This window comes from Hirundo rustica, chromosome 2, assembly GCF_015227805.2.
Source record: "Hirundo rustica isolate bHirRus1 chromosome 2, bHirRus1.pri.v3, whole genome shotgun sequence".
Taxonomy (NCBI): domain Eukaryota; kingdom Metazoa; phylum Chordata; class Aves; order Passeriformes; family Hirundinidae; genus Hirundo; species Hirundo rustica.
In genome coordinates this window covers 67,078,486-67,105,850 of record NC_053451.1, presented here as the reverse complement: position 1 = coordinate 67,105,850, position 27,365 = coordinate 67,078,486, and the positions used below count along the sequence as shown (strand labels likewise).

At 35.8% G+C, this 27,365-nt stretch overlaps 1 protein-coding gene across 6 annotated transcripts in view; it reads right to left on the bottom strand.

Annotated features, from left to right (window-relative positions):
- PIBF1 (progesterone immunomodulatory binding factor 1) overlaps positions 1 to 27,365 on the bottom strand; it is a 106,826-nt gene that overhangs the window by 39,954 nt on the left and 39,507 nt on the right. For all 6 annotated transcript variants that reach the window (XM_040090293.2, XM_040090320.2, XM_040090338.2 and 3 more), the window contains one exon: positions 2,816 to 2,981. In XM_040090293.2, the coding sequence (XP_039946227.1) occupies positions 2,816 to 2,981 (166 nt within the window). The remainder of the gene's footprint in view (positions 1 to 2,815; positions 2,982 to 27,365) is intronic.

Sequence of the window (27,365 nt, the reverse complement as noted above, 5' to 3'; positions counted from 1 at the left end):
AATATGCCATCAACATTCAAGACTTCTGTAAATACTTAATCCACTAAGCTGAAACAAAAAAAAAATCTCCTATTCAAAAGTAAAAGCTATGAAGGCATGTATAATAATTGAAATTTGATAAAATGCTTGATAATAGGAAACAACATTGACCAAATAAATACACACCAAACTGGAATAAGAAAATACTTGGCATGTAGATAGCAATCTACTTTGCATATGCTTTGCAAAAAAAAATCCCACCAAAACAGGTAAAGTAATAACCATGTCAATGGGTATTAAGTAATAACCAAGTGGTACTGTTGTCAAATTTCACACTAACTTCCTAAGTAAAAATCAGAACCATTCAGAATGACAAGAGAATATAGATTTGGAGATACAGAAATACATCCACAGTGTGCAGAGAAGTAATACTAGAGTCACTGCTGAAACCACGAAAGAATACATAATGTTTAGAGAAACAAGCCACTTGAATATAAAAAGTTCAGTCTAGTGTCACAGAAGAAATAAATTTATATGTTAAAACTGGGTGACATATAAACTGTTTCCTAGTTTAGCAAGAAAAACTACTCTATGCCCTAAATAAAAGCAAGAGTTGGTCCAGAGAGCTGTAGCTGAGCCACAGGACACCAGTGCCTACACTACTAATAAAGAACAACGTTCTGTAACGGTAAGGAAAAAAACCTTAGTACATTAATAAGAAAGAAAATTAAAAAAAAAAAACCCAAGAATTTAGTCAAAAGGAACAAAAATAAAAGCTTCAGACATCAAATGTTTTGCAAGAATATTTCTTAATGAAAGAGCTCTTAAGTTCGTATATCTTAATGAAAGAATTTAGAAGTGTCTCTCTAAAGAGAAAAAGAAGTGCCAAAAGTGTTAGCAGAATTGAATGCCAAATATTTGAGTTATTGTCAGATCAAAAAATTTCCACAAAGAAAATGAACATGTAACTCAAATTGAACTACATTCTCCAAGTTTAGACATGTCTGTGCAGTTAAAAATCTGTTTAGCAACCTCTAAGTTTAGCAAAACTGGCACTCCCAGTGCTTGTGACCACAACTTACCTCATCAGCCAGGATCTGAATGTCCCAATACGGACAAAACAAGAAATTACAGTCTATCTGAAACTCTCTAATTCTGTTTGCTTTTCATAAACAACTTAGGCAGGTTCAGCACTAAAAATGTGAGGAACTGAAGACTGGCATCCTTCCCCCAAAAAACAAAGGCTGCCAGAGACGTCACTTTCTTCTTTCCTGTCCAGTTTGTATCCTGACATGTTTGAAACATACGCTACCAATCTCATTTAAACCTCATAAATAGGACTCTGTGATATGTTTTGGGGACTAACTTTGGATAGGTGAAGAAATTTTGTTTTAAAGTAAGATTTCTCTGTGGAATACTCACATTTCCAAGATTAAAATAAGTGAATGGGATATGATACATATGTTTTAAAGATATTAAATTCTAACCTTGTAGAGATAAACAGGCCCAAGTGGTTAAAACCCACGTAAACAGGTTCATTGGCTTCAGGTGCCCAGGCTGTGTCCCTCAGCCAAGGGGGCTGCACCTCAAGGAAACTGCATTTAATAAAGCACAAACATGCTGCATGGCAGTGAGGAGTGAGGGAGAAAGAGAGAGAGAGCCATGATGCTGACACTGAAGTGAGAAAAGGAGGGGAAGAGGTGCTCCAGCTGTCAGAGCAGAGATCCCCTCTGCAGCCCATGAAGCAGGTTGTCTTCCTGCAGACCATGAAAGACCACACCCAAGCAGATGTCCATGCTGCAGCCCATGCAGCTCCATGATGCTGCAGGTGGACATCCCCAGAAGGCACTGCAACCTATGAAGAGCCCAAATAGGAGAGTTTCTCCTGAAGGAAGCTGGAGGACATGGAGGATCCACACCAGAGCAAGATACAAGAGTGTGAGGAGGAAAGACCATCAGAGAGGAACTGTTATGGACGAACTTCAAGCTCTATTTCCCATCCCTCCCTGCAATTGCTCAGGAAGGGGGAGGTATAAGAGTCAGAAATGAAGGAGGGAAGTTAAAAGAGAACAGGGTGGAGAGAGATGTTTTACTTTTTGTCTTTGCTTCTCACCATCCAACCTATGTCAATGGGTATTAAGTGAAATTAGTTTTCCTCAGGTCAAATCCATTTTGCCCATGATGGCAATTGGCAAGTGATTTCCCCATCTTTATATCAACCCATGCTCTTTATAAGCTTATTTACCCCACCCCCATCCTCTTCAGAAGGAGGAATGAGTGACTGGGTGGGTGTCTAGCACCCCACCAAGGTAACCCATCATGCTAGGACTTGCAAGGTTATGTATTTTCAATGCTGTATACACCATGCTCACCTTGACTTTCTTTGCTGTGAAAAATTTATTCCAGAATAGTCTATCAATAAAAAAGTATTTTATTGCGTAATAATGCTATTACAGATCCTAGTTGCAAATAATGATACTGAATTCACTGCACTTGTTTTGGTGAAACTATCTTCTCTCCCTACAATTCTCACACAGACTGACACAAGCAGCTTTGTGACACAAGCAGATAAAATATACCCCACATGAATGGGGTACTGTCTTTAACATCTTTCCATGAGAGACTGGTTTGCTTTTTCCTCTCCCCGTGGTCTTGTGTTCCATTAAACTGATCAAACATAGTAAGCTTTGTCATTTGACCCTGCTTCTGCAGAATTTAGTGGTTATACTAATTCAACCATGCCATGTTGTTACTTCTTCCCAAAACTTTTCCACTTTACGTTCTGATTGAAAACAACTATGTAATGCCCTGTAAAACGTCTCTTTATATAACATACCTCCAGCTTTCTCTGGTATTTCTCACATTCCATTTGGCACTGTGAAAGATTCTTAGCTGTTTCTTGTTGCATGAGTTGAACATGCTCAGTTTCAAAGGACTTTAACTTACTTTGGTGAAGCAGTTCAGCTACTTTGCTTTCTGTGCCAAGCTGCATTTGTCTATACCTAAAAGAAAAATGAAAAAAAAAAAAAAAAGTTTCGATGATTCAAAAATAAGCAAAGTTGGAATATAACCTAGTTCTATTCATTACAAGTATAAATTAAAAAAATTAATGCAGTATTTTGAAGACCTTAATAGGTATTAGCATGGTTATCTGCATAACTACTGTAACCTGTATTTGAAACATCATTAGGGAAATTCAGTATTATAATGACAATACAACTCAGTAGGTAGAAAACTCTGTCAAAGGCTTTTCTAAATATGTTGCTAAGGCAGAATCAAATGACAATGACCTTACAGTATACCGTATTTTCCTTATTTTTAAAGTGTTAGATCAATGTGAATCTCTTTCTTGGTACACAAATGTATGCACTGAAGTCTTTTTACGGGAGACACTAATGAAGTGTTGTCTTCCCCCTTCACCACCATGTGTTACATGTGATAGGGAGAACTGGCATTAGACATCAGTGATATCAATGGTGTACCCTTTGAGATATCATGGGTATCAGCTACACTGCTTTTTTCTATACCCAAAAATATGAAGAAAAGTCAAACCATTATTATAATGGTGTAATAATTTCCAAAGAACCTTCTCAGAAAGCAGAAATTAAGTATAATTTTTAGAAAATCACTATAAGGTAGTTATAAGTGACAAATAATATTACATGTAGAAGTGGAATTTATCTACTTTATTCGTTCATTCTACTTAACAGGAAATCTCAAAAATGAGGTGTAAAAAAGTTTGCTGATGGAATACTGTAACATTAGATAGTTGAAAATTTAGGTGATGTGAAGAACAGGAGAAAATATAATGAATCTTAGCATTAAATAACATATAAAATTCAAAAGAGATATATACAAAGTAAATCACAGGTTTTAAAAAATGCTCCTGACCATATACATAAAATGATTAACTCCTAGTTGACTTTTTCCATTCATAAGTGAGATCTTGGGATTTATTATACTTGATAAAACCATTAAAACTTTGGTTCCGTTTTAAATAATGGTCCAAACAAACACTTTGGAAATGACTGTGAAAGAATTAAGTAATACAGAACTCACTGCATCATTTCGCAATTCTGAGTTGTTGCCTGCAAATACTGAATGCTGACAAGCATTCTAGTACCCCACCTCACAAGGAACGGAAGTGTCAGAGCATCAGAGAAGGGTAAGAAGGGTTACCTCTGACATCCAGCAACATCACACACTCACACAGTTGCACGGTGTGGAATAAATCACTCAAGCAAGCTAAGACTCTACAGCTTGGAAAAGAGATGGTGTAAGGAAAAGGAAGAAGTAAGGGGCCTGTCACATCATGAGAATGGAGAATGGAGATAGGAATTAACTGTACTTTCCAATAGATGAATGAGAAGTCATCTAATGATGCAGAATGAGATCAAATATAAATCACTCTTCATGCATGAAAGCTGTGAAATTCCTTACTGTAAGATGCCGTGGATGCTAAAAATTAACACTTACTTGGGAGAATACTGAACAACTTGCAGCAGGGAAGTCCTTTGAGAACCATTAAATGCAAGATGGTACTTCTTACGCTGAAACCACTATACAACTAACTGCAGGATTTCCAGATAAACCTTTACTCCAACCCAGCATGGCTGCTGTGATAGCTGTCATCTGTCAAGTAACAGCTGCAACACAATTCCACCCTATTTGTACCTAATCTTTAAGTGGGATGGACAGTGTTTAACAAAAACAAGGGGATTACTTCAAATATTTTACCTGAGGATTTCAGATGTAGGAATGTTTCTATGGCACAAAGAGGGAGCAATTTTCACTGGAATTAATTTGAACAGAACAAACAGGTGTCATTATGAAATCCCTGATAATCACTCTGTAGACATCCATCTATGTGTAAATAGTCCAATGCATGAGTAAGATTGTTTCCTCACTGAACGAGCAGAGCTTGGAAGCTCTGCTTACTGAGCTCATGAAAAGTTTTTCTTTTAAAAACAATTGTTTTTAATAGCATGACATTTTTTCTCAAAAAAGTCACTGCACTCAAGCTGCTAAATGCCAGTTACGTATCAACTACACCAGCCATTTTTGCTTAGGGGTGCTTTTCAAGTGCTGATACTTTCATCACTGTTTGCTGGTTGTACGTTCCTGTTTTCATTTTACCACACAAAAAAAACTTCAGCACTTTGAATTCACCACATTTTGCACATGACTGGATGCAGACATGACACTAAATCTGTTCTGGTATAAACACTGTTTACAATCCTGGGAAGAATGCTTTGTTCCAAAATGAGTTAAGTCCACATGAAGATACATGTCATTCAGCCAACAATGCAATGAAACACACATATGTAATTATCAGTTATATTTATTGACTCTCAACAACAAATTTGCCCCTTCCACCTCAACACAAAACAAACAGCAATGCCTTCCTGTACACAGCCTCAGACCATCAACCACTCTGAGTTTCAATAATCTGTACTGTAGTGAGCTGACATACTGGAAGCATGCATGAACAGAGGCAATCCATATTTCTCTGTACCTACTTTCTATACTTGGTGTGTGTATATATATATGTGTGTGTGTGTATATATATGTGTGTGTCTATATATATATGTGTGTGTGTGTGTGTGTATATATATATATATATGAAAGCCTGTAGTTCTCTGATGATTCTACTCAATCAGCTGGGTGCTTTCAGAGCATGCTTCTCAACCCAACGTCAGAAAGCAATTTTATCCTTTGTTTTGGAAATCTGAAGTAGCTTACATGAGTGTGATCTGTTTTGCACTGGCAAGGTTATGACAGGTCAGTTTTCTTTTAACCTTACTACACTGTTGACCTCACTAGTAACTCCTTCACCATAGCACCATTCAGAGTTTCTTTGTCATATTTGCTTTTACTCTGTCAGATAGCATCTCTGCTTTCCTGGCTACTATTTCAGCACAAGTGTGTGTGCTTGTGTGTACAGAGTCATGTAACACAATGTGCTGAAATACATTCCTCTATCTGCCTAGATGGGCTCTGAGGGGAAAAAACAAAAAACAAAGAACAACAAAAAAATCCCACAAAACCACTCTATGCTTTAATACTACTATTATGGAAAAAAAAAAAAAAAAAAAACAAAACACAAAAACAACAGCGGAATGTGGGTCTGCAGGATTTTTCTCCATCGAGAAATTTTAGCAAACATGATATAATGAAAGAGTAGAGTTTTTAGTCTCACAGAAGAATGAGGGTTGGGAATCAAAGAGAAATTACAGATTGAGCCAATGAGAAAAAATCCCACGTGTAACAATCATCTAGAATGAGGTCTCATTTCCTTTATGTTTCTCTGCCATTAGGCTGACCAGTCAATGATGCCTGAAGTCTGCTAAAGCAGTGACATAATGGTTATCAAAAAAAATATTTCTAGAGTAAAGGAGAAGAGGGAGTCCCTCAGAGAGGGACTTGAACTCTTATTTGTAAGGTTTGAAAGATTTGTTAATCACAGGAGCTTGTTTTTCAAGCAGTGGCTAATGATATAATAACTTGTCAAAATATGCATACTGGAGAGCAAACAGAAAGACTTAATGGTAAAATCATGTAGTCTGAATACTGAAGAAAATATGGCCACCAACTGGGTTTTTTTGAATGGGGGAACTATAAATTATCCATCTACAAAACCTGAGATATACAGCAGTACTCCTTAAAAAAGTAATTGAACAATGATGTACACTAGAAGACAATAAATTTGTAAAATTACCCTTTCAAGAAGTGGCAAATTGTAGTATTAAACTTGTTAACAAGAAAGAATGCCAAGGAAGTAAATAAAAATAATGTCTCTTACAAAGAAAGTCCTATCAAAATTATACAAAATGAAAATCTAATTTTGTAATTTTATGATTTTGTAAATCAGATTATACCAACCTAAAGCTTTGTAGGATATATTTTAGAAATTATTTTCAAGTTTAAAAATGGAAAAAAAAAACCCCTGTAAATTGTGAAATCACCCTTAGTCCACAGTTGGGTCAGTTCCAGATCTAAGATCTTTAAAGCAATTAGAATATACTCTCATATTTGTACAAATGTCTGTGCTTTGGTTCAGTGCCAAATTTGCAAAGAAACCTCAATGCTACAGACATTTCCTCCCCAACCTGTCCTCTTGCAAACCTCCCACTTCCAGCCCAAACCTGTACCCTAATGTTTCTGATCTTCTCCCTCTCCGTCCCAGCACCAGCCCAGACGTCTCTTGAATTCCAATTCTATTTTCATTCTTTATTCCCTGGACATCTGTTTTCTTCTTATCAATGTTCATAGCCTATTCAGCTTCCATTCCTATCTTATAGCTGTACTCTCTGCATTCGGGATTCCTCTCTCCTTCTCTATCACCCTCATAGTTTGGCATCCTTCCTCAAATCCTACCCATCCATATCTCTTGCAACTTGAGGTTCAAATTGCAGTTTAACTTAATCATCTTCTACAACTGAGTCTGCCAGTTAAGGCCCGCTCATTTCCAAAAAGCCTCAACCTAAGCATAAAAGTACACAAATTAATTTTTCTTATTCGCCTTTGTGCCAATTGAAGTCACAGAAGGAGGAACAGTGGTCTAGATAGACCTCAACTAAATTCAGTCTGTTGCAGAATGCACAAATCCTGTCCACACATGCAGCAAACTGCCAGACTCAATTCAAAGATGGGTACTCAAAGGATCTTGTTTCCACCTGTTCTCTTTTTGATCCTTGGTACTAAAAACTGGTTGACTTATTTCTGAGCAATCAAAAATTTCCCATTAATTGTGTTCACTCACAATGCTACTCACTAAACTAAAAATGTAGGAATTCAGATCCTTAGTTTTCAAATCCTTTCATTGTTCACCTTTTGCAGCACTCAGATTAAATCTGATTAGCCATATAGGCTGGTTTCACAAAATGAGTCTGTTTTAATATTTACTAGAAAATTGGTAAGAAATCTGTCCTTCATTTAAAAATATGTATTTTACGAAGTTTTCATACCAACTTTATAGGCATTTTCATGTTTTTGTAGTATTTACTACTTCATTCATGTCTGTCAAATACATTAAATTATTTCTAATCTGGTCTAAAATAACAATGCACTTTGGAACAACAAATTTAAATACCTCCAACAACAATAACAACAAAATGCTCTGAGTATCATAATTAAACACAATATGAAGCATATCATCTACAAATTGTTTAAGCAATTAAAAATCTGTTGAAATAATTTTACTTAAGATTTGTTTTTCCCAAACAACATGCTGAGATTTTTTTTCCAGCACAATATTCCTGGTTCAGGTTGCAAACAAAAAAAATCCAGAAACATATAGCTTAGACGATAAAGGGTAAACTTGATTTAGCATTCAAGTTCTTACCAGATGTTACATTTGCTTCATATCAAGTAATTAAACATACAGTACTTTTGCATGTGGTTCAGTAAAATCTGAGAGAAAGCTTAGAAGCTTTGTTTAAAGCTGCTTGCTTCAAAGAAGATTTTTGTGTTTTGCAGCATTCAAGCATTTATTTTGTATTGGCCTCTGATCCTCATTCTGTCAAAAAGAACCTTCCACATAATATTCTGCAGTTTTTAGGAAGTGCTAGCTCCACTCAGCAAGATAAACACTTGGTTTACACTCCTTGTAGCTTCAGGACACCTAAACTCAAAATCACTTATGCAATAAATATGAGTTCTTCAGAATGTATGACCCATATATTCTTTCCACCCTAACTAGACTAATGCCCAGTGTACATGAAACTACAAGAATGAACAATATGAAAGATGTGTCTGCCTTAAATACATGAGTGCTGACTGACAGAGACAGAAATCCATCTTTGCTTCTTTTTTCTTCATCTTTCATCTTTCTTTTTTCTTCTTGTCTTTGGACTATGCAATTGTGCTTTCTCTTATTTGACTCTGTTGAACATAAGATTCTCACCTGCACAAAGACATTGCTTTAAGACTACTGGGTAGAGACCGCTTCTGCCAAGCCTGTGCTTGGGAGTCATACTTCAGTCATGAGAAATTCCAAATAAAATGTCACTCGAGAGTTTTCTCTCAATCCTGGAGCTCTGAAGGGCATCAAATCTAGCCTTTCACTTACTGAAAAGTGCATTCTTTATTTTGGACAACTGTGAAAAAAGAAGAGCAACTCCTCAGTGCTGCTGATGCATGTTTGGTTTGCTCACCTACCTAGACTTATTACTTGGTTTAAGTAATCAGCATATTTATTGACTCTTTTATTATTTATTTCAATGAAATAAACACAAAAGATGTTCAAATAATCCTAACTGAACTTTAAGAGTATACAGAAATTTATTAAATATGCGACAGCAACCTTAACAAAAAGAAAGGACCTGAAGAAACGAGTGAGCGTATAATGAAGGATGTAATCTAATTTTACTGTTCCCTCCTCAAAACCTGTTTTTAGGTACACAAATAGGAGAAGAGACTCATCTCAGTAATTTTTAGGAGTCTAATTTTTAGGTAGTTGCTTTTCTCTTTGCCTTTACAAATTAGTCAAGATTTATAACCCTGTGTTCTAATTTATGTTTCTGGTGATAAAAAAACATAGAAGCATGAAACACATGGCTGGGCCAAGAATATCTACCAGATCAGGTATTTCAGGAGATGTAAGCACAGAGAGATCTAGTTTGGGAATCCAAAAATGGAAATTACCACCTCACAAGATCCCTTGAATGAAGCTTCAAAACAGCCCAGAGATGAAGCCCAAAGAAAGATTAAAGATTCCTCTATCAAACAGGAAGGCTGTGAAATGAGTTCTCTGAAGCCTAGGGAAGAGATACCAGAGTTTCAAAATAGCTTCAGAAAAGTCTCTTAAGTTCAGGACAACAATCTAAAAGGGAAACATAACCAGGGTGCAAATATCAGCACCTCAGGCCAAAATAAGCCAGAAGAAGCTGAACAGTTCTCTGGTTTCTGGCACAGCCTCAATACACTGCACAAAGTTATCTTTTGCATCTGTGTGCACTAGCACATACAATGGCAAAAGTCGCGGATCTCGGAACTATGAGAAACATGTTGAACTGAGGTGGACTATACATCTGGACAAGCAGCAGAATAAGCATGATTAAACTTCTCCTTGTCTAATCAACATCTTTGCTCTAAATAAATACTTCATTAAAAAAAATCACTTTGAAGTGACAGATTGAAAAGGATCCCTGCAATGCAATATGGTTTTGCCTATTGTACATATTTTAATCCAACAGCAAAGAACCCAAACTACATTTATTAAAACCTCATTAAATCTTTAGTCATATTTTCTATGTATGCTTTTCTCTATTTGATTTCTCACGGCATCCCAACCATTAACTTTATTAAACCAGTATTTTCATTTCATGGTTCCCTTAATTCCTTGCAAAAAATGCCATGCTAACAAAAGTGAATTTTGTACTAGATCAACACAAAGTCAAGGAAAAATATAGAGACTTATCCCCCAATAATGTATATTGATTAATGAGGAAATAATTAATTGAAATAGTAGCTGTGAGATGTTTTGATATGAGAAATATAAAACAGATGACAATGAAGAAAAGGCCAGCAACTTTCTTGATATTTAACATAAAAAAATGAAAGCATTGACTTTTAAGATTTCTCTACACTAAGTTCCAAGTTTGTAGCATACATTTGGAATTATCTGACTTGATAATTTTTTTTCTGCTGGTCATAATAATTTTTTCAAGATGCTGTGCAATTTCGATAATGATTCCACAAGTCACTTCCTTAAACCATGTATTAGCTTCTCCAGAGAGTCTACTACTTAATTAAAATATTCTCTAATAGCAATAGTACTAGTGTTTCTGGAAAATAATTGTAATAGATTGATATTGTAGCAGATAAAACATACCTGAATAAATCTGATATTGGAAGCTACAGAAATTGTTCATTACATTATCATTATTGCACAGCAAACATTACAAACATTGGTTTTCAGTGCTCAAGAAAATTAAGTGGTTGGCGTCCACAGTTACAGAAATACTCTAAATGTGTTGTCTGAATAGTTTTGCCTCTTGGATAAACGTAAAAAAAATTGTCTCTTTAAACTCTCCCTTCCCACTAGTCAGAGAGATTATATTTAATAAAATATACAGTTAAATCAATATAAATATGTTCTGGTATTTCTTGTGATCCCACATGGAGTGATTATTACTTGCTAGCATAAATAGCATTCATTATTTCTGGATGTATATGCTCCTGTTCCTCTGATTTAACAGAAAATTCATTAAGATACTTTTAGATGTGTATATATATATACTTAACAAAAGACAATTACTGTATGATTTTTAATTCCAATAATCCAAAGAGGGAAATGTCAATGTGAAATGACTGACAGACAGAAGAGGAGTTATATAAATTACTAGAGCAGTAACTAAATATCTCTCTCCTTTTAACAAATAATATCTAAAGAACATTACAACCACAGACTACAAGAAGAAGAAAAATGTTTGGAATGCCATATACCTCCTTAAAACAGTCAGAAATAAACATACAAATATTTAAGTTCTTAATTCCGTAAATGTAACTTTTATGAAATCAGTAATATAAAAACTAAAATTCTGTTCTATACAGTGATAAAAAAATGGATGACTAGCAAGCAAAAAATAAGAAAAGGAAGGGTTATCACTCAAGCTTCCTGGAAAAGGACAGGGAGAGAAATGAGAAGGTAGGGACAAATCTTTTGAGGGCGAGCTAACTGGGAGACCATTAGACAAAGCTGCTGTGCCATCATAAAGACTGTTTACTCCCTCTTCATTTTCCCCACTGAGAGTCTGGCAGAACAGGTCAAAAGGTTAGGGTTCAAACTGCCATAATTTAGCAAAGGATTGGTATGTTCTTTATATCACACATAACAGGTTTGATTTCCTGATAAGCAGAGTTCAAGGTACAGGCACACCTTGTTATCTTTCAAGGACATGTTCCTGAAAGCGCTACAGTTAGCAATGAGAGACAGCAAACTACCTTTTCCCCTAATAATTAATGTAATGGATGGTCTTGGTGTTTGCAATCACTTATGAAAGGCCAGCATATTGCTGCAAAATATTCAATTTATTTGTCAGTGAAATTACGCCTCAAAAATAAGATCTCAATCATACAAATACAAAGCAATTATTAAATAATTGAGTTGTATGGGATTTCAGGGGGTATCTAGTCCAACATTCTGTTCAGAGACAGGTCACCTATGAAATCAGACCGTGATTTTCAAAGCTTTAGATACTCTGGTTTTGAAAACTCAAGGATGGAGACTCCTCACAGTAAGGATTGTAGGGAAAGATTTTCTTTAGACCAAATCAGAATCTTCTGTTTCAACTGACACTCTCTCATCCCTCTTCCATGCCCTGCTGTGAGGGGCCTGGCTTCATCTTCCCAGTGACCTATCCAGAGGCACTGGGGATACTGCTCTTAGGAACGCCAGAGGCCAGGCTGAATGCCCCCAGCCCCTTCTCCTGGGGCAAGCGCTCCAGCCCTGACCATTCTGGCGGCTCTTCTCTACATTCACTCCAGTTTATCACTGTGTTGCTTGTATTGGATATCCCCAAACTGGTCTTGATGTCTTGACTATTCTCCTGATAACACAGGCCAGGATTTTGTAAGAGTGTATTGTTGGCTAATACAGAGCCTGCTGTTTACAAAAAACATTTGTTCCCTTCAAAAACAAGAAGGATGATCCCACACAAGATAATCTGCGTTTCCTTATTAGCAATTGAATGCTACATAAAAACTATTCCTATATTAAAATTCACAGACCAAAACCTGCTATAAATAAATAATAAAGAAAAAAACTTCCAGCAGTTGTTTTAAACTAAGTATGATACTAGAAAAATACACTGCTTTCCATCTGTTTTTCAGAACTTCCATTAAGCTGCCTGCAGGCCCTCAGGCATGCTTTCGTGCAGCTGTGCAGCTCAGGGGAGATTTTGTTAGAAGAGCAAAAGATGCAAAGACACGGTAACGGCAACAACAGAGATGGTCATCAAAAGATACTAAAATGACTGACAGAGAAGCAGTGGGTAGGGAAGCCCAACTGGATCTGTCTTCTTTCAAATCTAAGATATGTGAAATATCCTTTCCCGAGCAGTCACAGTAATCGGAACCATATTACCATTAACAGAAAAACAAAGCAGTCAGTGTGAAGACCTCTCTTCATAAGCATGACTTAAAAGCCAAAAAAACTCATCAACTGTATTTCAACTCTAGAGACAGCCACCAAATAATAAAGTGTTGTATACTGGCTCATTTATTACAAGTCCTAAAGTGTAGGTATTTCTGTGTGTCATTATCCAGAAATGAAACATATATTAGTACTAAAAATTATTTTCCTGAACTGTACAAGTCTTTTAAATCAAACATAAAGTCTTTGTAGGAACGATAAACACAAAGACAATGGCATCAATAGCACAAGAGAATACGGAAGACACTTTTACAGCCCAAAACAAAAGAAACGAGCTACAGTCACCTTATCCATGCTTATAATAGCTTGGAGTCATAAATGAATCCTGCAAAGTTACATGACCAAGCTGCTTATGACACTAATGAAACAATCTCATTTCATCTGCAAACATGAAAAAGGTCAAGTGAATCTAAGCTTTCTATAAAGCAGCCTATCCCAATAAATTCTATCCCAGTAAATTCTTCAGTTATCAAATTATCCTATATTACCTGCTGAGGCTTGTGAGAAATGAAAAGACTTAAAAAATGCAGTAACTATTGTGAAAAACCATCTGTTAACTCCAAGCTGTCTTCATTCTTGAGCATATTTGCTTTCACAACACACTTTTCTGTATTTTATCAGTCATCTGATAAAATATTTAACAAAGTTTTTATAGAAAGACCCAACTTTGCCATCACAACTTAAGTTACTATTTTGAGAAGAGCAGTTGAAATGAAGTTATTATTTTCTGAAAAGCCTTTGAAATAAAGAAAACAAAATCCAGGTTTGAAAAGAAGAAAAGGAAGTCAGGATTCATGAATTATTGGGATACTAACAGGCTTTGCAATACAAGTTTCATGCAAGCATTCTAAGAAGAGTTTTAGATGTGATAGAACCATCACTCTTCTCTTGAGGTACAAAAGCAAAAAGCACTGAAATTAATTTATTTTAGTGCATATCATCCTCAGACTAATCAAATTTTCTGTTTCTCTGCTTCCTCTAATTATGTCCAGCTCTCTTCACTCTTCCTACATATCTTTGTCTTAATTTTTCTGTTTTCCTCCCATTTGCTCTGTTCTCTCTCACCAATTCAACAATTCCTTCTTTAGCTGAACTGTCACAATCCCTGCAATAACCACACCTAAGAAGTATAATTTTCTTGCAGAGGACTTAAAAACACATGTTTGCTCTTTGGGGTCTTTTTCCCTAATGGAGCTTGTGGACAAAGACACTCCTGATCTCCAAACATTCCCTGTCTCACCTCAGCAGTGTATCAAAGTCAGCATCTTTTTGTTGTGGAAGAGAGGGAAAACTCCTACTACTCTGTGTGTCCAGAGCTTTTAACATTTCATCCCTGTCATTATCCATTCTTTCTAGGAGCCCTAGAATGTTGCTCCATCTATCATGCAACTAAACAAGCAACTGGAGCTGCAGTTCTTGTACTCACTGAAGAGCAAATGGAAAGTTTTTTCTGACATCTCATATTGTTAACATTAACTCCTCAATAAAGGAACCCATTCACTGAACAGTACGTTAAAACATGGCTTTAACCCTTTGTATGCTTATGGTTTACAAGACTTCCACTGAATGAGGACCTAAATACTAATAGAAAAAGTTAATTTCCTTTCAAAATTGGAAGAATGAACTGTTGCACTTCAGTCTGTGCATGCTTTTTACCAGTTCTGCATGAATATTTAGGTCATAACTGAAAAACAGCCTATTTACCACTGCACTTTGGTTAACCTTATTTTGTATGATCTGCAATACTTTTGCTTTGTTTATTACATAAAGGTTTTAGTAGGTGAAGGTGTTTAATATTGTTCCAAAGTTATTTAAACTCTATTCCACTCTGAGCTCCATTCTTTCATTTCTAGCATTTCATTCTTCTGCTGTTAAAGTCTGAACCAGCTTAGAACCAGACTTTAGGCTTAATCTGAAAACCCTTAACACAGTAATACCTCAATTTGCCTTAATTCAAAATGGAGTCAATCTTTCAGAAAACAAGAAAATCTGCACACTGTCAGCTGTTCTTGGAGATGCAGTGTTTATAGGTACATGATACAAAAGCATGCTTGTCTTAGCGATACTAATGGGATACCCAGTTTATTACTTTGACTACTGTTATATAAATGAGCTGGAATTTGGCCCATATTTTCACTTCTTTCTAATCTCAGAATTCCTGGTAATCATAATCAGACATTCAAAGGCAGGCAATAAACAGTGTATACTGCATATGTGCATATAAAAATCATACTTTAAAGAACAGTTACAGGTAAATTGCTTCAGGATATCCAGAGTCTTAGTTACTCCAAGATGTATTCCCCACAAAAAACCCCACCATGAGTATGGGTTAGGAATCTTCAATAAAAACTGTGGAATCACCATCCTGAAAGCAACATAAAGCATAAGGGTTTCATGAGTTAAAACTTGTGATTTGCAGTGCAAATCTTAGAGGTGAACTTGTGCTGGGAACTATCACAGTGACACAGGCTCTACTACATTATGTTTATAAGAATTAGGGATTTTCCATCCAAAGAGTGAAAAACCTCTTAAGGCATTGAGGTTCTCTAGGATCACTCTGCCACATTATAAAAAGTATTTAAAGGTTTGAAGTCTATTAATATCAAATGCAAGCACATCAGCAATAAAAGCAGTGCAGAACTTCCCTGCAGAAGAATAAACAGAAAAAAATTCTTCTTGCTGCCTGCCAAAGCTAAAGGGCCAAACACTTCAAACGGCAATATGTAATAAGCAGTAGCCACACTACCTCAAAAAACGTCAGTGACCTAATCATAAAGTAAGTCAAGAATCTGATTGACTCAGATGCACACACATTGAAAAACACTTCCTCATATCAGGCTATCCAGTGACTATGCTGAGTAGGAAAACTGACAATCCAGCATTACTCCTATAGGGAGAACACTACTAAGAACTTCATTAGTTGTATGTCCATTTGCTGAATCCCCATTGTTACAGGATGTTGGGGATATACTGTACAGATGATTCTGACTGGCAAAAGCAATACAGGAAAAACATTCTGCAGCATTCCCAGCTAGAAATTTTAAAAATCTTGTCAAATTCATCCCTGATTCATTAGAATTTGAAGAGAAAGCACTACACTTACTTCTTGTTGCTGTCTAATCTTGTGTTATCTCCAAATTCTTTGAAAATAAAAATCTTAAATCATCACTTAAATCATTACTTTTCACTACAGTTATTTTTCAGCTGGGAACAAACCATCCTAGTTACTGATTCACTCAACACTACTATCACATGATGAATTTGATCAGTTATTCCTAAGTGAGGAAATCTCATTTTGCCTGTTTTTAGCAAATGATACAAGAATAGTGTCACCCCATCATTATTCACTATAATGATTCTGAACTTACAGGCAGAGGACAGAATACGTTCTCTTTTTCTTAAGTTCCAGGGATATGGAAGTGTAAACTGTCCTCCAGAGTGAAGCTTAAGCCTTACATCAGCAGATTACTGGAATTAAGTCCTCAGATGAGGTAAAAGGTTTCTGTCATGGGAGTGAAGGTTTTAGGAAGTTAAGATCAAAACCACTTTTACTCAAAATAGGACCTCCACCCAAGCTTCCTGTTTTTGTCAAGGAGTTCACAGACTCATTCAGATGAGAGTCTTTCTGGAATTTTTAATAATAGCTTTTCTTGTTGATCCTTTGGATCTTGCATGAAATGTTCCTCTTTAGAGCAGAATAAACAAAAATAATTAGTGTCAAATTTGAGAATTACCATCAGTGAGAAAGCTACCAGTGGAAGTGACACCCTGGAGAAGTGAAGATAAAGCAGAAATCACAGTATAGTTCTGGACCTTGTGCTCTATTCTCTGCTGTGTGTTAAAAAAGACCAAGTATGATAATGTAGGACTCTGGATTGTAGGTGACATGCATGAATATTGGTAAAGAAAGGAAACTGTTATTAGACTTGAGTGTATGAATGTTCAGATGTGGAGACAAATACCTAAGAGGACTAGTATTTCATTAAAAGATGTTACTTCTAGGTGAAGAATAGTGCTAAGGTTTGAAAACCAATTGGCCAACCGGGTTTTCTAGCAGATGTCTGGGCTTTCAACATTGAAGGGCATTTTCCAAGACTTCACTCAATACACAAGGTAAGGAGATTGGTAAATCAGTCTTCACTTAGCTTTGAGATCATGTTAATAATGGTGTATGTGCAGACTAGTATAAAGCCAGATCAGATTAATGCAAAAATACAATAAACTGTATACATAGTCTTAGATATATAACCACAGAGGTTAGCTTGTTTCACCTATACAATGTAAATCTCTGCTCCCTCATAACAAAACAAAACTTACTTGTTCATATAAAATATAATCTTTTTCTGAAAGCAAATGAAGTATTGGTTATTTGCCACTTACCATGACACACATCATTATAAATTAGTGAAGTAATAAAAGTTTTTACAACTGCAGATATCCTTCCCACCTATTACAGTTGTATTTTTTTTTTTTTTGGTCAGTGACAAGAAGTACCTTTTCTGAGTTTCCTTGCTGGACAGTAAAGAACTACTTGTAGGTTTGTGAAGTTAATGGCTTTGACAGAATACAGAAGTTATTACTTACATGCCATCATTAGGGGCTTTAAAAAATTCAAAACATTTATTTTTCTTATTTAGGTAAAGTCATGTGTATTTTTAGCATTGTAGGAAGCAAAATCATCACACAAGTGCAATAGTGTGTGTCAGGACTTCCAGTCCATTAAGTGCTACACTGTTGTATCTGTGCCGTTACCACTCTTCTGTTTCCATAACTGTGGCACCATTATATAGAATTCTGTATAATTTGGTACTTCTGTTTTATTGATACTTTTCTGTTACTTTCCAAATTTCCATTTACTCTATTATCTTACATTCTTGGTAAACATGACAACCGATCTCTCATGTGAATTATTCCCTGCAGCACATGGAATGAATTTAAAGACTCTTGGCTGATCATGTCAACATTAAAATAGGATAAATATGTTGCTTTGGCACAGCAAAGTCAAATACAGGCCACAAAAGTTTGGATTATGCACAGACAACTCTCCTCTTCACCATTCCTTGGTATACTATCATTTACACACACTCCACAAAATATAATACAAACAAAAAAAAATCTTGCAAATAAATTTACTTAAAATGAGAAATACAATAACTAGGCACATGTGAAATCATTAAAGACAGAGAACAAAACTATTTTGTTCATTCAGATACTGCAGATTTACTGAATTGGAACATAATCCTTGACAGTTTGTACAACCAACGTCTACACTGCAAGTACTTTTAATTCCAGTTTAGTTTAAGGCATCTTAATTTTTTTTTTTTGCTTTGGCCTAAGATAACTGCTGTTTCAGTGTTTTCTTAAAACACTTCATTTCTCAGCTGTAACAGCATCTGTCATTCTTGGCGTGGAAGCAAGCTCTTGTGTGAATGTGAGCAATCTTTTTTTGCTTCTTTAGAAATGCGGGGTATGTTCAGCAACTGTACTATGGATCTATAGGAATCTAAAGCATGTGTTTAAAGTAATCCAATGCATCTCTCAGATCATGATCAAATACAGCATACACTACAATTAATAAAATAAACAGCAGACTGAAGCACTTGTACTCTTACAAAGACATAAAGCAGGACCTTAAACTTTGTGGATAGGAAAGTAATTAAAATATACACTACAAGGAGAATTATAACTTGCATATTCACTTATTTTTATGTATTTAAGAAAGTATAGTCTATTGCTATTGCAAATATTTTGGTCAAATTTTATACTTCAAACTGCAATAAGAAAAGCAGCAATACTTAGTGCTTTGGTATTATTCTCTTATGAATTTCCATTTCTCCAGCTCTAGTGGCATTTACAGTTCTCATTTTGCATTTCTCACTGACTTCAAATTAGTTTATGCAGCTTCAAAAAACCAGAAATACTCAGCTTGTGACTGTTCAAAAAAATACCAAACAGCAAAATAAAGTTAAAAAAGGAAGAAGAGAGACCATTTGATATAGAAGAGATTCAAGAAGAGAAAAAAAAACCTCTCTAGAGTACTGTTTAAAACATGTTTCTTTCACTCTTTGTGTTTGAGTTTTGCTATGGAGTTTTAATAGCAAAATTTTCTATATGTGCCAAATAGACTTTGTTTAAAAATCTCTTTTTTTCAAGCTTTTTTCAAATATTGTTCCTTCTATAAGTACTATTAGTTCTCAAGGTATTATCATTACCAGAATTCAATTTCTGAAATTGTAATTTGAACAAAAATTGCAAGAATGGCAAAAAGAAGAGGTCTTGAGCAGAATTCAGTTGATAGGGATAGAACTTCCATTTTTCTGAAGACCTAGAAAACTATTTATAGGCATCAGTGTTGTACTGGCAAAACTATTCCTCTCTAATTCGGAACAATCACATTTCAGTAATCTTTTTATTTCCTTATTTTAGAAGATTCTCCTTCATTATATTCCCTCCACAAACTGATACACATACTTATTTTTAATTTTGGAAAATAATGGTTCTATTTTTCAAACAAATTCAATTTACAAGACTTTTTGTTTTTAAATGGTTCATTTCCTATTTTAGCATTAAAATGAAAGTAACAGAAAATGACTAATTTCTAGTCATCTTTAAAATCACTGAATTGCTATGGAATGTGCACACATGCAAGATCAACAAAGAATCTCTTTTTAGCGATCACACATTTACATATATAAAGTTATCTGACTGTCATTTCGTAGGAATGTACTCGTACGTGAGTAAATGTTCTGAGAGTCTGCATTATGAATCATGCATTACAGCTTGTACTGCTGGCATCTTGGCATCAATTTGAATATACAAGGATTTATTTTGTAGGCTGGTAACTGGAGTAGGAAGGTCAATACAAGTAAGCATAAAAGCTGCTTGAATCGCAAACATTATGGAAAGATAGCAAGTACTAATATGATGAGAGAATTTCAGTATTTAAGTGATGCTTAAGCATGTCTGTTCACTTCATACATGAGCTATAACACATAAATAAAATCTTAAAGTGCAGAAGGCAAGTGAAAGCTTAGCACATTATTTGAACTGTAACATAATCTATACTATTCTCTTAAACCCAGAGTGTAGTAAAAAGGCATTCTTACAGATCAAATATTTTCTGTTTAAAAGGACACAAAAAGATAGTTCACATGAATAGTAATTAGCAAAACAAATGTGCCTAAAACCTATGTCTTTCTAAAAGACAAAAAAAGGAATATCACTTAACATTTCTGTAACATTTTAACCTGGTAGCTGCTAAATAAAGTGTACAGAAAAGTTAAAACAAGGGAAGTTAAAAAATTACAGAGAAATCAGTGTAATTTTTAAATTATTTTTTAAAATTAATACTGGGGAAAAAAATGCCCTGACAGGTTTGTATGGTTAAACTGTTAAATTATAAGAACAAAGAAACAACTTGCAAGTATTTGCACTTTTCACAAATGTTATTTTCCCCCTGCAACTCAGTAATGCAACTTCAAATTGATTAATATCATACACCAGAGCTAAAATCACAACTTTTGAAACCTACTTCCTCTCCTTTTTTAGCAATTCCATTTTTATATCCTACTGACACAACACTGAATAGCTGAAGATCTGAAATGTAGGTTAAAAACATAGCTGAGGAATGATAATAATTCAGACATTTGTAGCTCCTTTGTAAGTGTGCTCAGCACAGGTGCATTTAGGTGAGTTAAAAATGACTGCACATCTAGTGATGTGCTTCTCTGAAATGACGGAGAGTGTGAGTCTCACAGAACAATAATAATGCAGAATAATCACAAAACTAGTAAGAATGGATGGATGGATGGATGGAAGACTTAAGAGCAGGGCTAGGAAACTTGAGGTGATGGTTCCATTCATCCAGATTCCGACAAGACAGAGCAGACTGACGAGAAGGATCTAGATTTGTTACATGAGATTAGGGTAACTAAACAGCCAACATGAGCCAGCTATGCAAAAGACATAAAGTTCCAGGAATCACTAAGGTACATCTAGTGGAAATTATAGTATCATATGAGATAGAGCAGGAAATTATCTGAAACATTATTCAGAATTCCAGTTATCTGTGTTAAAGTGAGGTCAGGATTAAAAGAAATGGTACTCAGATGTCCAAGAGAAAAAGGAATCTATCCCATGAGAAGTCAAATAAGCTACAATCTAGAAAAACAAAGTCTGACTAAGATTTTAAGAGGACAAAACAATAGATAAATTTGACTAATGCTGTCATTGGAACACTGTGATATAAACCAGGAGAAAATAATCTTGAAAAGGAAATTAAAACCCCATCTGAACATAACAACTAGAATATCTTCCACTAGGAAGAGCACAATTCAGAGTTTAATTTCTGAAAAGATGACATGGAATGACAAAATAATCAATGATCCAAAAGGCTTACTCTAAAAATGATGTCTATAAACCTTATAGGTAACTATTATATTGCCAATATCCGCATTTGTAGATTTTTCAGTTTTTTCTTCATTTAATAATGAAAAAAGAAGTATGAAAAAGACAATTACATAGCTAAAAGATTCTGAAAGTTATATTTTAATAGCATTTTTATAATTTTTTGAGAATTTGTTTGATTGGCTTCACCAAAAACACACCAAATTTGTTCATTTCTCCTCTTTTGTGGCATTTTGCTGAACTTGTGCATCATGTATATCGAGACTTGTTGCCAATAGTTCTGGACAAATTGATAAACCTCCAGGTAACACCAAAACCTGTTTAAATAATTAGGGAGACTGGGCAGGAAAGGACAAGGGTCTTAAACTTTCTGGACGAGTGCTCTAATCATGTTACAAGAGGTAAAGCTTAGCCATTACCTCTTCTTCTAAGTGCTCTGGAGTGACCTCAATGATTTTGAATGAGTTAGCCATGTTCTAATAAAAACAGACCCTTCAGGGACTTGAACAGAGTTCAAGCACCTCCTACTCATATCAAAATAAGCACTTAGCTTTCCAAACCAGGAGACTTCCGAGCATGCACAAGAATCTCTACCTAAATGTGCTCCAACTTGGAATGATTTTAAGTGCCTCCGGGGTTAGGTGGTGCTTGAGAACAGGAGGTATTGGTAAGACTTCACCGGAATCTAGTCCGGGAAAATCGACCCCCAGATATCAGTATGACAACCTATTGGAAAGTCTAATATTAGTGTGTGCAAAACCTGTACTTATCAACCATACATTACATTTTGAGTACAGTGAGGTGGATTGCCACTCACTGGATCCCAGGTGCCCACCAAAGCCCTCTCTCTCCCCTCTGCATCTGAACAGGGCAGAAGAAATATAACAAAAGACTCATGGGTCAAGATAAGGACAGGGAGAGATGAGTCCCCAGTTACCGTCACAGACAAAATGGACTCGACTTGGGGAAAAATTAATTCATTGCCAATCAAATCAGAAAAGGGTAATGAGAAACAAAACCAAATCCTAAAATAAACCACATTCCCCCCATCCCCTCCTTATTCTTAAATTTAATTTTGCTCCCAATTTTCTCTACTTCCATCCTCCCAGTGCAGGGCAGGGAATGGGGCTGTGGTCATTTCATCCCACATTCCTGCAAATCCTTCCTCCTCAGCGGAGGTCTCTTCACGCTCTTCCCCTTCTCCAGCATGGGAGTCCCTCTCATGGGAGTCAGCCCTCCACAAACTTCTCCAGTGTGGGTCCTTCCCTTGGGTGTATGTGATCGCAGCACGCAAAGCAATCACACGGAGACAAGAGATTTGCAGGGCAGAGCTGCTCCTCAGAGAGAGCCTAAGGCCGAGCCCCCTGCTTGTTTATTTCTTACTTTTTATACATTTGTGGGTCTGGTTGTGGATTGGCTTCTGGGGTTACCACCCAGAAGCCTGGGTGGTAGAAGAAGGCTTCTGGGGTTACCACCCAGCTGTCAAGCCCAATGGCCAGACTAGATGTCAGTTACAATTGTTTTCAGGTTAGAAATATGTAAACAAAGGACAGGGAGTGAAAAACAAAAGGTTTGTTTATGTTACTACGAGTGAGAAAAGGTAAAACCTGCTCCTAATATTGTGCAGAAGCTAAAGAAACTGACTTCATCTTACGAACAAGTAGAAGGCTTTAAAAAAACTCAGAAAAAACAGGGTGACAGGTGTAGTCCCTTCAGGAACAGACTACTCCAGTGTGGGTCCCTGTGAGGTCACAAGACCAACTCCATCATGGGCTCCCCACAGGGCCATAGCTTCCTTTGGGCAATCACCACATCTCCCATGGGCAAACAGCTCTCCTACACCACAGATCTTTTCTGTCCTTTCTATCCTTTTCTCTAAAAAAACAAATACAAGTTTCCTCTTCATTTGGGTTTGGCAACTCTTTTTGAGTTACTGCAAGGTAGCTAAGACTGAAAATTTTGAAGGACTATGGTATCTTCCTACCCTCTGTAGTATCATTAACCAGGTCCAATCCTTTGTGTAATCATGTATCTACACCAACATTGATAGAATTTCTGTCAATAGAAGTACTTCCAACCATAGAGGACAGCAGAGTTCATTTAAAAAAGGCCAAAAAAAGCAGCATATAAGGCATATAACACTTCATAATAAAACCATTCCATTTTGTGACCAGCCTTTGAGAAATGCATAAAGGCTTGACGATTCTGCATTGGAAGAGGACTGAGTAAGACTAATGGTAAATCATAAAAGCTCCTAAACCCATGAATTTCTGAAAAGAGACTATGCTGAACTACTTTTACTCAGAAAAGCCATGTGAGACTTGAGGTGTGTCGCTTATGCTGTTTATGATGTGGTTACCTTCACCTGAGCTTGTTGGGCAGACAGACTCCCTTTATAAGACAATGGAAAGAAACAGGTACCTTACAGACATGATTCCATCCCAGCACAGGCATTTAAAATTAGGTAAGACTGATGACAGCCACAGTAAACACTGTATTAAAATCCATGCTGCATTTTACTTACTTTGCTCAGAAACTAATGTTTGAACTCATCCAAAGTCTTACAGTATATTACAGTTTAAAAATGCTTCAAAACACCCACAAAATTCTGAAACAGTGACATGAACAAAACTGAGATGTCTGAATATGATGTTAAAAGGTTTTCAGTGTTAGAACTAGGAGATATTCTTGTAGTGAAAAAAATTCATCTATCAGTTACCATCAATTAGATTCAGTTTCCATCTCTACAAATAGATTTACAAAGGTAACCGGATGAGCAGAAACAAAGAAATGGACTCTGCTGTCAATCCCAACACAGTGGCTTCCACTTACCCAATCCCTCCATGCAACTGTTTTGTCTTTGCCTGGCTTAGACTACTCTTCCAAAGAGAAAGATTGAGAAACTGCATCATACATTTTACAAATGTATCACACCCAGTGAAGCTTTCATGACTACTATTTTTTAATCTCTTCTTTTATTTACACTATTCTCTTCCCTACCTTTCATCTTTATTTCCTTTACTCTCTTGCCTATCATCAATCCTCTGCAAGTTTCACAACGTAGACATAATGGAAGGAGAAAAATGCATTTGTCTGGCAAAACAACTAAGATTCTCAATCCCCTAAAGTAACTTCTTCCCCTCCTTTTTCTGAATTTGTCCTTGATGAAAATCTACCATATTTAGGACCAGTCGGGGCGGGGGGGGGGGGGGGGGCCGGGAAGGTGGAGAAGGGTTTTGAAACAGGTTTTCTTTATATTTTATACCACATAACTAAGAGAAAAGGGATTCCAGGAAATCTTTTAATGAAGCACTCACTGATCCAAGCTTTATATGTTTTCCCCATCATCTTCTGCATCTAATAAAAAGATACATAAATTTTTAAGGGTGATAATTACAGTAAGACCTTACTGATAACATGGTGCTGCATCATGGACAACATGTAGATGGTTAAAGCTGGAACAGAATAATCAGAGAGGTGCAAAGTTATCCATACCATAACTGATGATACAAATGTTGCCAACAACTGGAAATTATTTAGGGTGGTACTCAAATACAGAATGCAGAAATGTGCGTGTATCTAAGCATAGGTCTGACACGAGCAAAGTATCTAAGGTCGCCTTATATTAAATGTTCCAGATGCTAGGAAGCCAGGACTATGAAGTTAAAATATAAAATATTTTTCACAAAAATAGATATAATGTTCTCAGAAATGATACACTAGTTATTTTGCATTTTACAGTGGTCATTTTTGTTTGTTTGGGGTGTTTTTGGTTTTTTTTTCCCTTTGAATCTAAACATCGTTGGTCTCCCCCATTTTCCTCCCACTCGCACTCCACCTCCATAACTCCGCAGTCCCTTTTAATCATACAAACCGCTCAGTCTTGAGTTTTTTCCTAATTTTTTCCTTACCTTGAACTGTTAAAGTAGCATCAGGAAAGACATTTAAGTAGAGCATGGCATATGTAATCATAAACACATTAAATCATATTAAAGCAGAGGTGGCACTACATTCATTTTGAAAAAGTTATAAAATTGTAAAACTTTAAAATAAAATAGCATGAAGATTTGCAAAATTCAGTTAACATACTGAAGAAAAGCATTACTTGACTGGCTAAAATATCCAATTAACAATATACTGTGTGTAAACTTGAAGGCTTTTTTACAAAAGTATTCTCCGTGTTTTACAGGATGGTTAAACCAAAATCTGCTAGAGGCGAGGAAAAAATCCCCAATCACAAACAACCCAGACCAAAAGACCTCTGCAAATGACTTCAGGCTTATCACAAAAGACACTTCTGCATTCTTCATTCTGAAAGGTCTATTCAGAGTCTTAATTTTTGTAGAACACTCTTTGGAAGCAGTTTCTAAAACTAGATGTAACGTTCCTTTAAATGCATCTGCCAAGTTTTTAAATGTTTTAGAAGCTAAACTAAAACATGTTGAAAATGACTCATTGTGGTACCAGAATACATACTGTAGGAAATAAGAACTCATTTACAAGTGGGAGAAATACACTCACACTTCATCTGTGGTAATTCACTACACTTCCCTTCCAGTAAACATTATATTTTAAAATAATCATGGAAAATATGTACTTTTAACTGAAGTTTATGAAAGATTTAGACAGCTGGCATAACAAAAGAGACTTACAAAGATAAATGTAAAACTGTCTTCAAAAATAACTAGCAATTCTGCCAAAAGATATCAATTGAGCAATAAAAAAAGATGCCAATTTTTTTTCCTTACTCTGATGGTTAAACTAAAACTGACTAATACCGTTGTTCAGTACAAATATATAACCATTGAGAAAAAGGACAAAAGGAAGATTTGATTATTTTATAAAGTAAGAAAATACAGAGCGGGGGGACAGCCCTGGCAGGCAAACAAATTACCACAAGGTAGCTCTTTTCTAACTTGGAGCATGTCAACTACTTTTGTAGATCTGCACACTTTAGTAATACAACTACCTTGCAGCAAATGTACTACTATAAAAAAGTTTCTTTTCTTGGAAAAGAAGAAGTCATCTGGCACAGAGAAAATAAACCTGAAATGTACCCCATTTATCTATGCATATAGAATACTTTGAAAACAGAAAAAAAAAAAACTCTGACACAAAAAATTAGACCCAGATTTCACACCTTGTGACTGGGAACAGTGTCATAAAGGACAAACCTAAAATCAAAAAACCCAGCTTCGCTTCTATAAAGTAATTGTAAAAATAAAAATGTTCTAGAGTAAGATACAACAGACGAAAAAGCCATGGTATTTTCTTACCTGGTTTTAGGTCTAAAAATCATTGAAATTAGTTAACAATCAAGGCTCCATTCCACCTAATACTGGGCATTTCACAGGGTCACAGGATTTTTATTAATCACACTTCGGTTGCCCTTTACTGTTCAAAGAAACCCTCTATCATGAGTGTACTCAGAGATTCAGGAGTCAATTACCTGAAGCGAGCAGCTTATAAAGACAAGAGAAGGACTATGGTTTCTAATTATTTTCATCTACTTGCAGTATCATTTTGCACAAATAAAACCTTTTCCTCTTCCCACTTTGAGAGGGACAAATTCCTCTCACTCTTTACAACCCACAACCAATTCTTGTGACCCTAGCAATGTATCAAAGGTAAAACCAGAGGGCTTAGTTTTTTGAAGCATTTTAAAACTTACGCTCTAGATTATATTTCTGGAATGGAAAGGCTAAAGATCTTAGAAAGATCAGAGCAAACATTAAGCAAAATTTCAGAAAGGATGAATCAGTGCACTTCTCTATCTGTTTATCCATGGCAACACTTTCTAATAAACAATTAAAATACCTATGAA